Source organism: Aphis gossypii, chromosome 2 (assembly GCF_020184175.1).
Source record: "Aphis gossypii isolate Hap1 chromosome 2, ASM2018417v2, whole genome shotgun sequence".
NCBI classification, from domain to species: Eukaryota; Metazoa; Arthropoda; class Insecta; order Hemiptera; family Aphididae; genus Aphis; species Aphis gossypii.
The window spans coordinates 50,765,364-50,779,323 of NC_065531.1; the positions used below are offsets into that span (position 1 = coordinate 50,765,364).

Consider the following 13,960-nt stretch of genomic DNA (forward strand, 5'->3'; position numbering starts at 1 on the left):
TATAAATACATAATATAATATATAATAAATAATAATATGCAATAATTTACTTAGTATAACTATTGTACTAACAATTTTCGATAAGTTATGTATTTATATATTGTTGATAAAATATATATCAATTAACTTCAATAATATTTTGTACAGTTTTTATCTAGTATAATAATTTTTAGATAATCATCAATTACTTGTACAAAAGTGTTTAAACATTTTATAGTATTAAGAAAATCGTAGTGTATTTTTTTTCTGTGTGAGGGGTTAATTCCAAAGGCACCTCCCTAAATACGCTTTGCACGTCAAACAATCTTATTATAGTATACTATGTAGTATATTATTACCCATATAATTTTACAAATTGACTACAAGTGCGCCTATATATTTTCTTTAAGATTTCTATCGATCGCTGCTGAAGAGTGATGAAGATATACCGTTGGGAATTAAGTCTGTGGTAAAACGATAGGGCACAGGAAAGAGAAATGCGTGTATAAAAACTTTTGAGTTTCGACCGTTCGCCATCATCGCTAAACAAGTGTTTGGGGTCGTTGACATTACTGCTTCTGTTGCTACTGTATGACATTCTTAACGCGACTGGTTAAAAAAAAAATACAAAACCCAAACTTCAGGTCGGTGGTCTTTTTATTTTGTCTACTCTAGAAATAGAATGATTTTCAACCATATGCGTCGCAACTCGCAACGTTATATAATATTATTATACGGCTTTTCGTCTTCCGCCCCCCACCGCACACTGTACCATTACGACGCTATTGTTGTTCAGCTTTTAGAAAGTCATCGACTGTCGTGTACGCTCTTATTAATTGATATATATTTGTATTATACGATATTATATCATATGTGTGTGAATACATATTTCGTTTCCTCTGTAGGAGATAAAATAATATCAATATTGAATGTAGTTAGGTATTACTTAAAAAGTTATGACTTATAATACGTATAGTGTATTATACACTTTTATTTATTTTTATTTATTTTTTACGTATAGTGTTAGCTGCTTTAAATCCACAGAACGCATTTTTGAAAAAAAAAACATATCAAACGTTTCAAACTAAGACATTTTGTATTATATTATATTTAAAGGACGCTATAGCGTCCATAAATTGTTTTTAAAAACCGTTTTGCGCGATATAGAACTACTCAAATTATTTTGCTAATTTTAACCATAAACATAATTGAATTGTATTGTGCAATGTCATTTTTATTTTTTTGATATCACTAATACGAAAAGTTCTTTTTGTTTTAAAATTTGTTGTTTTAATACTTTTCAAACTTAAATAGGTATATTTGTTTTATTGAAAATTTAAAAACGATATTGCACAGTACAAGTTTTTTTCTTGTTATGGTGGAAATTTGGTTTTTAATTATTATTTATTTTTTAATTATTGTACATACCACATAATATAACTGTATCAGTCATCCGTGTTTGTCGAACGTCCCGATGTTCTCGTTCAGCTATTTCTCAAACCTGATTTAAGAAATCAGTAGCGGCGTATAATAATATAATATTTCGTATATTATACAAGTTAGGGCATATGCCTCATAATATCTGCACCCCAAAAGTTAGGTTTTCAATTAGATTTGTTTACACGATAGCACTATCACTTATTATATGACTGCATAGGTACTACTGTGGTATATAGTATTAGTTAATAGTTATTACTTATTTCATCATTTTTTTTCAAATATTCCAGTTTATTAATATTATACATATATCCTCGGAAGGTATAATATATAGATATACTATATATACTGTATATCATGTATAATATATTTATTGATGCAATGTTTTATAATTTTTTTATTCTAATAATACAATTAAATGATTTATACTTATTATATATGTGTAAAAAAAAAATATTTAAATGTTGATGGGCTTTTGAAAGAAAACGGTTTTTTGTGTAGTTTTTAAAAACAACACTTTTATTTTTATTGCTGCAAGATTAAGGCATATTACTAACTGCACGAACACAGTTTCGTTGATGAATATACATAATCTCTGCATTATAGTGTACGGACGAGTATAATTAACATATAATATTAAATACGCGATTGATGATGTGATTTTTGTTGATCGGGCTAGTGAATTAACAACCAATAAAACGTCTGCCCATTTGTCGAAAATCGTTTCTGTATAATATGTTAGACAAAAGTAATTTTGTGTGAAATTATTTATCAAGTAGGTATATATTATAAACAGCTGTTTAAATAGTCGGCGTGGACGTGTTCACGTGCGGTTAAGAACTATTCGTAAAGTAAAACGATATAATATCATTAGATATTAATATATTAACATGGCTTTTGTATGAATGCGTAAATATTTATCATCGACTCGTGCCAATGAACTCATAAAATATTATGTATAAATAATATATGTACCTATGTCGACTCCGATTGTTTCAAATGTTTGTGCATCGATGTATGGGCGAAAGAATGAAGAATTTTTCCATACCCAGGTTCTAGGTTTGGTCATTGCGGTATTTATAGCGGTTGTGTTTCCTCGCGAATTATTTACGGTTTAAATCGATTTTCAAACGGCGAACGGCGATCTCCGTACCTATTGTAGAACTGAACCGGCCGAGCGGCCGACTAATAACCACATTATTTATTATTTATTTGCTTAGTGGACTTAGGGAAAACTAAAATTCGAATATATATAATAATTATACATTGTCGTGGTGGGTAATGTATATATAAATATAATAATTATTATAGATTACACATATTATTATACACACGTCGACGACAACAATAACCCGGTGCCCCCGGTCTGGGAAATCCCCCACGTGACCAACTTAGATGGTACGAGAAATTACCGCCGCCGAGTCGACGACCATTTATCATTAGATCCGCGTGAACAGGGTGCGCGCCCTCTTTTTTCTCTCTTTCCCTCAGAGGCTCGACTATACGACGTATATAATATTATATATAGAAGTATACTCGTTATATATTATTATATTCGTATACGCTATATTATAACCCCTCCGAGTAAGAGTGCAACGACCCTAGGAAGGTTCCGCCACCCCTCTCCGACTATATATATATATATATATATACGTGCGACGCGTACCGTATTACAAATCCGTCGGGCCGCCGCCGCCGGGTGTGCCCTTTCGGGACGACGACGACGACTACGTCGAGAATCCTGCGCGCGCGTTTTCATTCACTCGCCACCGTCGCACATTCTTGTCCGTTCGCGCCGCTGTTTGCACAGAGAAACAAGACGACGACGACGACGACGAGAGAGATACAGTTATATTATTATAACGAGAAAGAGGGAGAGAAATAGATATACATAGAGAGAGGGAGAGAGAGTGCGGCGGTATTATTTCGCATTCCTCAGTGTTATAAGAGCGGAAATTCTTCATAGAAAGTCGGACACCGCCGCCGCCGTACGCGAAACAATGGACGAGAGTCTGCGGTCGCGACGTTTTTACATCACGAATGTGTGCGAGGCGGACCGTCTGGGCCGGTGTGCAGTGCGTGCAGACTGCAGACGTATATATACAGTGTGTATATGCAATACACACACACTTATACACCCCGCGACAGTGGCACGGTCGTAATAATACCTATATAATGCGTTTTTTGTTTTTTAAGTCACATATATATATACGTATATTGTGTACAATAATAATAATATATGGTACGCCGTGTATACGCGCGTTATGTGATGTGTACAGGCGCCGCCGCCGCCGCCGAGGTTAATAGCCTACAGCTCTGTGAGTCACACCACCGCGTAGCACAAGCACGCCGCCTCGTTTTCAGTGACTCACACACGTGGTGCGGGAGTCTCGCAACGGAAAACCGCCCCGGATGGCAAAATTTTCGAAACCGAAATCGCCGGGTGCATTGTCCCCGTCGTCATCGTCGCGACTACTCGATAATACGGGTCATAGAAAATTTTGTCGATTTAATAATAATACATCATAACAATACGCGACGTATATAGAGGGCTGCTACAGAACGATACGATTTCCGATTTCGGCGGTACGCTGTATACGATATTTTGGAGAACGTTAATTAAAACGATGATTGGACGGCTTCAGTAGTCCGGTGCAGGCGGCTTTCCGCCGTTGGTACATTATATTTGGGTGCGGGTGGGTGGGCGAACGGTCGAGGGTTAGAAGAACGCCTGCCAATTATTATTGCGTTTACGTATTACAGCATAGGTATATAATATCATATCGTATTGTTGTTATATCTGTACTATATACGGCATCCGCGTGTTTTGTTTGAAATTAACTGTTTGACGAGGAAACCTTAGGAGATCGCCGCGTCGCTGTTGTACACGATTGGCGTGTGATATTGTCGTGTACACACCCCATGCGGCGGCGGTCGACCGTTCGCTTTTAGAAACCATGTGTATGCATCCCATGATATTATATTCTCGTCGAGACTCGTATTCGCGGAAAATCCCACCGGGCGGTGGCTGCAAAATCACCAAAACGTTTGTGTCAAAAATCAACAAGTCACGGAGGTGGCGGTGGTAGTGGCGGTGGCGGCGGCGGCGGAAACCGACGACCTTCGCAGCGCGTGTGTCCGTGAATCATATTATATTGTTACAACTCTCCGACGAATATAATAATAACAAAAATACACTTCTCCATGCTGTTTGAAAACTCGCCCGGGTACACACGACAATTAGTGGAGGTGGCCAATGTGTTTTTGTTTACAACGAATCTCGTTTTGCGAACGGACACTGATCCGTACGAACAATATTACTGCAGTACAAACTATGTATTATGTATACGATTTCATAACAGTTGTACAGTATCCTCCCAACAGTCCAAACGGTTCAACACCGCCTACAATGATTTTGGTTTCTAAATTTATGGCGGTTTGCGGAAACACGTGTTTGATAATAATATATTACCTAATTGTTTACAATTTTACACTGCATACATTATCGTAATAAAATAATAATAATAGTTATACGAGTACAATATAAGTGATTGGTGTATGTATTGTAAATGTCCGCATGTTTCAGTGTTCTCTTAAAAAAAAAAAACCTTTTTACTTGAAGTTTGTATTCTTCGACTAGTACTTTCACAATATTGTAATATTTTACGACCTTCTCGAAGGTATAGTTCAATATAGTCGCTAACCGTCCGTTCGTTTCAAATACCATTCATTTCGATTAGACATATTTAAAGAATCGGATTTGTTATCGTGTTATCTGTAATGTTTTAGACTTATAACCTATAGGTAGGTATTATTTTATTGATAGCACCTACATTTACTATAAGCACGTCTCAAATTCCTAATTATTATTGTCTACTATTGATAAGTAAACTTAATCAATGGTTATAACTTATAACTAATGGCTAAACTGTTTCTCATCATATTATTATTATTGTATTACGATATTACGTCTGATACGGGCATCACGTTTCCGTTTTCCGGCATTATAACAGTTAAAAATTGTTTGGAACGATGTCCGGTGACTATTGACTTTTGAATAACGTAATAAACTTTGATATCTCTTATGATGCGTGAATGCGCGACGATAGGGCAGAATGTGTATAAATAAATAAAACGTATGCTGAAAATGAAGAATTGTGTCTGACATTCATAAATTTCATTCGGCAGCCTATATCGGTGTGGTGCGGAGAAGCGGTGCACGGCGTGGAGTTGCTTTTAAAATTATACGACCGTGCTCGATTCCCGCAGAATTTTTCATTCACAAATCGCGTCGGTTAATCCCGCCCCTGACTTCTGAGAAACGGTGTAAGAAAAATAATTTCAGTCGCCTCTCGCGCGATTACGTTGTATTATAACGACTAACGAGTTATGGTGTGCTCCGGGAACGGCGGCGACTTCCGATTCGTTTCCGTTTACCTGTAAGCGAGACCGGATGACGCGGGAATAAAAAAAGAAGTGGAATTACGCGAAACCAAGAAATACGGAGAAGTGAAAAATCGTAAAAAAACGAATAGAAACAAAACAGCAATTAATAGAAACCGTACGGATAGAACGGAATGCGTGTCATACAAAAGAGAATAACCGTTTTGGCGGGTACTTTGAACGGAGGATCCACACGGTCGGCGGCGGCGGCAAACGCGCCCCGCGCGTCGGCGCGTGTGTACAAACGTATAACGCGGCCGGGCCCGTACGCGCCGCCGCGGCGGTGGGGGACTTTTGCCCCTCCCCCACCGCCCCCCCCCCTAAATAGCCTTCGACAGCGCCGCCGTCGAGAGTGCGTTGAGCTCGATCGGAGGCGACCACCGGCAGACGGCAGTCTACTACAGTCAGTATTCGAATACCTTCGTTCGTGAGCGTTCGAATTTAGTGAAGTTACGTATCTAGAAAAATTTATTATTTTATCAATCTTCGGAACTATAATAATAATATTATTATTGTTATAACTATTATTATTATTATTATAAATTCCAGTTCGCACACGCAAGTCTTGCGAACGTTATCTCCGTGTGTTTACTAATCGGTTATATTTTATTTTGTGATTTTTAACACACCCTCGGTTAATTTTTTATTTTTTATTGAAATTCGTGTATAATACACCGATATCAATAAGGGATAAAAAAAAAAACTACCGGCTAACTACATCATATCGCGCAATCAAGTCATCACTCGTGAAAATTACGTCGTCACGCCATGGTGAGACGCCGTCGTCGCTGAGTCCGTTTCGCCGCTCTTCGCCCGCGTCGTTTACCGCGTAATGGATACCAAGACGTCCACCTATCATTTAACCCATCACCACCATCATTTACACCAGCAGACGAAAAAACAGACTTCAGCCACAGCAGTCATCGTCCGGTCTCGTCCAGTGCAGTTCGCACAGACATTGGCCAGGGTGTTTCGTATCGGCCGCAAAGAGAAGATATCTAAAAAAGCCGCCAACAAGGTATGTGGGCAAGATGACCAATTTATATTTAAACTTTTTTCCACCCAAAGTCGTTTTCGATGCTCCCGGGGCGCGCACGTGTGTCCACTTACAGCGTGGTCGAATTTTCTCACGCCCCGCATGAGTTTCCATATTTTTTCCTCCCCGGTTTACCGCCCTCTGAAATTCGATGGCCAGAACGCGCGGCACCCTCAACGACAGCCCGAGAAGGCGCTTGCGCTCGCGCCCGCGCTTTCGCCTACACCGTCGTTTTCGTCCGTAACCCTTATCGTTACGTCACACCGCGGCGTATGACGTATGTAAACATTACCGGATGCTGTCTAGCCGATCGTTTCACCTCCCCAGGATCGCAGGAATGTGTCCGGGTCGCCCCTATAACGATTATTTGTTTATCTTTTATTCATTCCGTATTCTTTTCGGCACGGTTCGCAATTCCACGAGTAAAAAAAAAATGCAATAAACCTCCGTGGACTCGCTCGTTCTGGAGGGATGTGGGTTGACCTACTGGCCCTCTTACGAGTTCCCCGCGTCCGCGTGTCTTTCGGCCCGTCGGTCGCGCGGGCGGGTGGTTTATCGATTATGAAAAATTCGCTCCCGTGTCTCGTACACTTGTGTACTTACGCCTCGTGTGACTGGATACCAAAAATCCATGGTCCGACGGGACCCGTGGTCGCGCGCGTCTCGTGCAACAACGTGCGAGGAATGCGCGTTTCGTAATATTCTAATAATAATAATAATAATAAATAACGATCGGCGCGCGTGCATGCGTGTGTATACCGCCACCGCTAACACCGTGGACAATGACCCACATACCGAAGGAACTAGAAACGCGACCGCCGCTATTTTATTTTATTTTTTTTTCACTTTGCCGACAAAACACAATATTATTATTATATGCACCTTCGTCTGACTCTAGATTTTCCTTCGCCCCCCGGTTACTACGTACCGTCGTTTCGACGCGTATTGTTCGAGAAGGGTGTCTGTGTGTGTGTGTGCTTTTTTCCCTTCGCAATTATTTTAGGTATTATTTTTCTCGCGACGTCGTGAATATTATTATTATCCACAGAGATCGCGAATAATAGGTAATAATAATAATAACAACAACAATAATAATAATACCATTATCATTACGAAATAACGGTGGAGCCGTCTGGCGGCCCGTCGTGCCTCCTCCGGCGGAACGATTTCGCGGTAAAAATGGGTCGTGTTGTGTCTACGACCGAGAGAGATATTATTAGATATTATTATTATTTCGTACAACAGACGGAGAGAGGTTTTGCGTTTTTACGTTGCGAATCATCGTCATACGACACTGCGCGTCACCGTAGAGGGGATGAACGTCTGGCGTGGGGGAGGGGGAAATCGTCTGGTTTCCGTACGGGAGGACCGGGGGGGACGTCGCCGCCGAGTGTCCGACGCTCGCGGGGATCACCGTTCGCACCGACCGATTGTTGTTGTTGTTGTTATTGGTGCTGCTGTTGTTGTTATCACGGTCGTCGTGCAGCAGCCGCAGACGCAGACGGCTTAGCCAGGTGCAGGCGGCGGGGCCTGGTGCGCGTATGTCGTGTACCGCCCTGTCTCGATCGCCGAGCACTGTGTAAGTAGCGTCGGCGGCGGCGGCCGACGACACAACAATAGGGGCCGAATTCGTTTTTCTTCCCGGCCGGGTCCGCCGATCCCTGGGCCAGGTGTGAGCGAGACGACGACTACCCAGACTACTCGCGGTACACCTGCTTTCACCGGTCGGCGGCGGCGGCGGCGTATTGCACGCTTTCACTACCGTTTTCGCCAAGAAGAATATTAATAACACCGCGACGGCGGCCGCGTTTGTACACGTAATTTACGCTTTAGCCAATGTGGATATTATTAATATTACATTATTGTTGTTACGTCGTCGTCGTCGTCGTCCGTCGCTGATAAAAACAAGAACGACGAACTATTTTCGGTGGGAAAAACCGGTGTTCAATGAGTCGGACTCATAAACGTGCGCGTGCACGCACCGTCGATGGCCGCCGTATAGTCGTGTGTACACGTCGTATTACCGCGTAAATATATATTATTATTATTATTACCGAAGAAAGAGAGGGAAAAAAAACGCGGGCTGCGCGCGCGCGCGTGTGTGTGCGTACTATACTATAATATACTATATCGAGTACGACTACTACACAAGGAACCCGCGCGCGCGCGTCCGTGAAGATGGCATTGAACTTGTCGTCGACCCCGGTGGCCCTCCTCCTCAACGCCGCTCCGCCGCCCCGACAGGGCCGTTGACACCGCCGCCGCCATATGTCCTTGCGTGCGGCGGCGGAGTCGTCGTCGTCGTCGTCGTCGCAGGGTGAACAGCCGCCACCGACGCTCGCCCCGGCGAGGGGGAATAAACGACGAGTCCCGGTAGGTGCCCCGCCGCCGGTGTCCTTGATGCGTCGCGCGCGCACACGGGTTATATAAATACAAGGATCCGGTGTTATTGTGCGAAACGAGTTGCGCGAGAAAACGGATTTGCGAAAAAAAACAAATCGTAAAATACCTACCTAATGTTATTATTATCGCGTGTTATGAAGTCGACGTGTTTGGGGTGGGAGCGTTTTAGAAGTGAAAAGTGTACGAGCGAAAAACTTATTTGTTTCGAATCGCCAATGGCGACTGTGATTGAGATATACGGACGTGTCTCTCTCGAAAGTCGGCCTCGTCGACTTGTAAACAAACCGTAAACAACGGAACAACAACAACGTCGACGACGACGACGACACGGACACACCGCTCTGCTGTCGACGAGACTGCCTTGGGCGTTGGCAAGGTCGCCGCCACCACCACCACCACCACCACCACCACTACTACCACCACCACCACCTCTGCATCCATCGCTGTCGCTGCCTCTGCTGCGACCGTCGTTCTTTGCACATCCGGAGGACAATATTATTATTTATAATATTCAGCCGAAGAGAGCATTTTCTGAGGTCGTTGTTGTTGTTTCTTTTGGTTTCCTGTCTACTGTTTTATCATATTGTTATTATTACATTAAATACTATTAAACGTCGTACAGTCGTCTTCGCGGATTTTTTCGCGGATGATTTCTGTTTCGTCGTCTCCGGCGTCGCAACCGTTGTTCCTGTTAATCGGTTTTTTATTCGGCGTACACCCCCGCTATCTCGTGTGGCGTCGGTACTTTAAAGCGCGTCCGGTTCGAGACGATATTTTGTTACGTCACACGCCGCCGACGGATCCCCGCGAGAGATAACGCGCTACAAATTGTTGAATGACGCAATTCGGATGCACACACACCACCACTGTGTACACTCGACAACAGCGTGTGCGTGCGTGTGGTTTCCGATCGCGTCAATGTTTTGAATGAAATGCGCCGCCGCCGCCGCCGCCGCCCGCGATAACAAACAATACTCACACATACATAATCGAAACTCGGGCGTCTGGCGCACACACACGTACACGGCGCTTTCGGTGCCGCCGAATTATAACGATTATTATTATTGTTATTTTTTTTTATTATTTATTTTATCTCTAGCCGCATACCAGTGTCACACACAAACGACGTACAGTGATACGGTTTTTTTTTCTCTGTTTTTTAATTAATATTTACGAGGCGGACGTTTTTATACAACAACACACCGCCTGTGTGTATCAGTGTAGATAATACACGACTGAAGTGTGTATCGTGCGTGCGCCATTTTTATAAATTTGTTTTCGAACCCGACGCGCCTATAGTCGTAGCGCGACAGCTACGTCGACGGACGGACGGACGGACGAACGATACGATAATAATATTATAACAACAAACGAAATAAAGGATTAATTCTTTGAATCGGATAAATATAACGCAGTGTACGACGTCATCCGTGTCTTTCCTTGAAGTCGAAACCTTTAAAACCCAGAGTATTCAAAGAATAAGATCTTATATTGGTTTTATTCTCTAATATCGATTTTACCACTTCCTCCCACCCCCGCCGACTGTAAATACAAACATACGGCCACACAATCCCCGTCGTGTTGTTGTCGAGTCTGGACGACCGAAATTCCGCATTTTTAAAAACCTTTGTATACTACATATTATTGTATTAATCCTGGGTATACACAGAATTCATCGAGCCGCGTAGCACTCTCTTCTCTACCGAGGCTATACCTGTGATCCTGCACTGGCGGCCCACCAGCGACCATCCAAATCTATATCGATTCGTGCGATGTTCCTGTACACTATAATATTATAACGAATTGCATTGCCCAAAATCGACAGCTTGTCCGTTGTCGTCATCGTGTACAACAACAACAACAACGATATTATGTGGGTGAAGGTTGTGCGCCGCCTCCACCGCTGTTGAAATTGTTTGTACGCAAAATAATATTATACCATTATAGAATAATGATAATATTATGCACGCCGATTACACAGCGAAGCTTGTAGTTTATAATAGGTAATGTGCGGTTATTTTTTCTCCTATCCGAAACGGAAGAAACAAGCCTAATGTCACGTCGTCGAGTGCGGGCGGTAACGCAATAGTAATTAACTACAAAAAAATAAAACAAAACATAGGTAATAACCGAGTTGAGTTTTACTACGAAATTTCACTAACTTTATATTCTGTGTATTATATATACGAATGTCGAGTACAAATGATATAGGAAGTAGCTACCGTAGTATAATATAGCAGCGTTTTTGTATGTGTTTATGCTATCGGTTGTTTACGTCGAGTCGCTGCCGCCGGATTTCGAACGCTCGGAAAATATAGGTCAACCGTTGCATTAATGTACATACATAAAACGGCCTATATATACTGTTGGACGGGCGCCGGAGAGTGGCGAAAACGGTTTAAAAAAAACATTTTATGACGAAACGGCTACAGTGTGTTGTGGTGTGTGTATTTAGTGTTATGTACTGTGTACAGGTGTAGCGAAATTTAATATTATTTTTATTATCATAACGACCGGCACGTGGAGGAAGGCGACGGCGTTCCCTTCTGCTCTCTCACTTCTCCTCTCCCGGCAATCACTATTAGCTCATATTATGCACAGGCGGCAGTGGCTGTAAAAAAACAGCCTTTTGGCCTGCCACCAAAACGCGTAACATATAATATTCGTCAAAAACAACACACACACACATATACCCACACGCACATACCGAGACGGCTGGACGGCTGAAAAATATCGTTTTTTTCCCTTCTCCGTCGACGACCTACGTTCGTAAAATCCGTGTAGAGGCGAAAACAAATTCGACGGTTTATAATATGTAATGTAATTTATACACTATATATATGTAGTAAATACGCTTGTGATTACGCGATCGCATAGTTCCGGTTACCCCTAGAACTTTGGTGAGTGTTAAAATGGAGGGGGTCTATGCGAGGTCGTCGTCTTTGCGAACGCAGCTTCCCCGGGGTGTTTGGATGGAGGGGAAAGAGATTGTCGGGTGTCCGCCGAAACACGAGGCGATTGCCAATATCGCCACGGTGTGATGTACTGTAGAGTCCGCCGAGGCGAGAAGTCGTGCGGATATAACGGGTTTTCCGTGTTTGTGCGCTTAAAAATTAAAACGTGTTGTCGGCTCGCTCGTGTGTGGCCCGCCGAACGAATTCCGATCGAACGCTGTATAATGTATTATAATAGAATATTATAGGTATGTACACCGATGAAGCGGATGTTGTTGTTGTACTACTCCGGCGGGACCGTGTGATTTTTTTTGACGAATTTTTACCGTCAATTTCCTCTTCTTCTGTTCGTCCGATAACACGCGGAAGTGAATCAGAACCGCGGTGTACGCGCTCGCAATAATATATAACGTCCGTTTACGTCATAATCTACGATCTGGGGCGGGCGGGTAAGCTGCGGAGGGATATAGGGTTGTTTTATTTACTCCCGCGCTTCGACTGCGCGTACACGCCGAATCCCACGCAATTACGTCACGAGCGCGCACTTGTGTGTGTGTGTGTGTGGTGTAGTGTAACGCACCAACGAAAACGCCCGCGACACACTGACATCGTTGTTGCGGGCGCGCGTCGTCGTCGTCCTGCAACAGAGCGTCGAGCACCAGTGTAATAGTTGACATCGCGCGCCGTTGTGCAATAATATTATTGTCGCCGCCTCTTCAAAAACCTCTTCACTTCCGTACGTAATGCATAATATCATAATACTACCTACCTACCTATACTATATCTAAATAATAATAATAAATTAAATATCGTCAGTATATTTTTTTTCTTTCTAAAATTACTTTAAAATTTTTTTTTTTATTATTTTATTCATAGACTTCTCTCCCTCATCCATCCCTCCCCTACGTATACCTATTCGTATATATCGTCTGTCGACATTTCGTCCGTGCAGCATTCCGCACAGGACATCGCCCTGCGGGTGCGTGCTTGCAAATCGTGCGTACGTAAGCCCATATATATATATATATATACATGTACATTTTATATTATACTCGATATACGTGTATATAGTTGTCGCCGCCGCCGCCGCCGTATGGAAAAGTATGTGATGTGTGATCGCGGGTGGCCGTCGCCAACAGCAGCGCCTCGCGGCGTACATAACATTTTTATCGTTCCGAAATAGAGAATTGCGCGCGGGGTCCGGCGCGGCGTGACGGGGTTCGCGCGCAGCGTGTCTGGGCGGCCTGGCCTAGCCGAGCGTGTTTGGCACGGCACACCGTCTGGCCCGGGTCACAGGGTCGCCGTCTGATAGTCGTCCAAAAGATGCGGCTCTAGCGCCCTCCGTCGCGCGCTAAAAAAATCGTCTCGTCGTCCTCTCGGTCCCCCCCACCCACCGACTTAACACCGTTGTGATATAATAATATTGTGCCGATCGTCGTTGACATTTAGTTTTGACCCTCCTCTCGAAAAAAAATAATGCTCGGCTTTCGTATAAGCTTATATATACGTAGGTACACACTACAACAAACACAATACCTGTATGGGAGCTTTTCGCGTTATGTGGTGTTGCGTGATGTGTAAAAACCCGTGTACCTACTTTCCATATTATTACAATATTCTCCTCGCCCAACGCCATCCGGAAACGACTGGTATATTATTATTGTTATGAACCATTATAATATATACATAACTTTACCGCCATGTGCCG

The 13,960-nt window shown here is 42.9% G+C and overlaps 1 protein-coding gene across 3 annotated transcripts in view; it reads left to right on the top strand.

Moving 5' to 3' along the window:
- LOC114125591 (3-phosphoinositide-dependent protein kinase 1) overlaps positions 1 to 13,960 on the top strand; it is a 161,825-nt gene that overhangs the window by 141,829 nt on the left and 6,036 nt on the right. The window contains exon 1 of one of the 3 annotated variants that reach the window (XM_027989310.2): positions 6,253 to 6,877. The exons of 1 other annotated variant lie outside the window; for it this stretch is intronic. In XM_027989310.2, the coding sequence (XP_027845111.2) occupies positions 6,692 to 6,877 (186 nt within the window). In that variant the 5' untranslated portion in view covers positions 6,253 to 6,691. Of the gene's footprint in view, positions 1 to 6,252; positions 6,878 to 12,334; positions 12,989 to 13,960 lie in introns of those variants that run through there. One more of the 3 variants, XM_027989312.2, reaches the window with a different exon arrangement.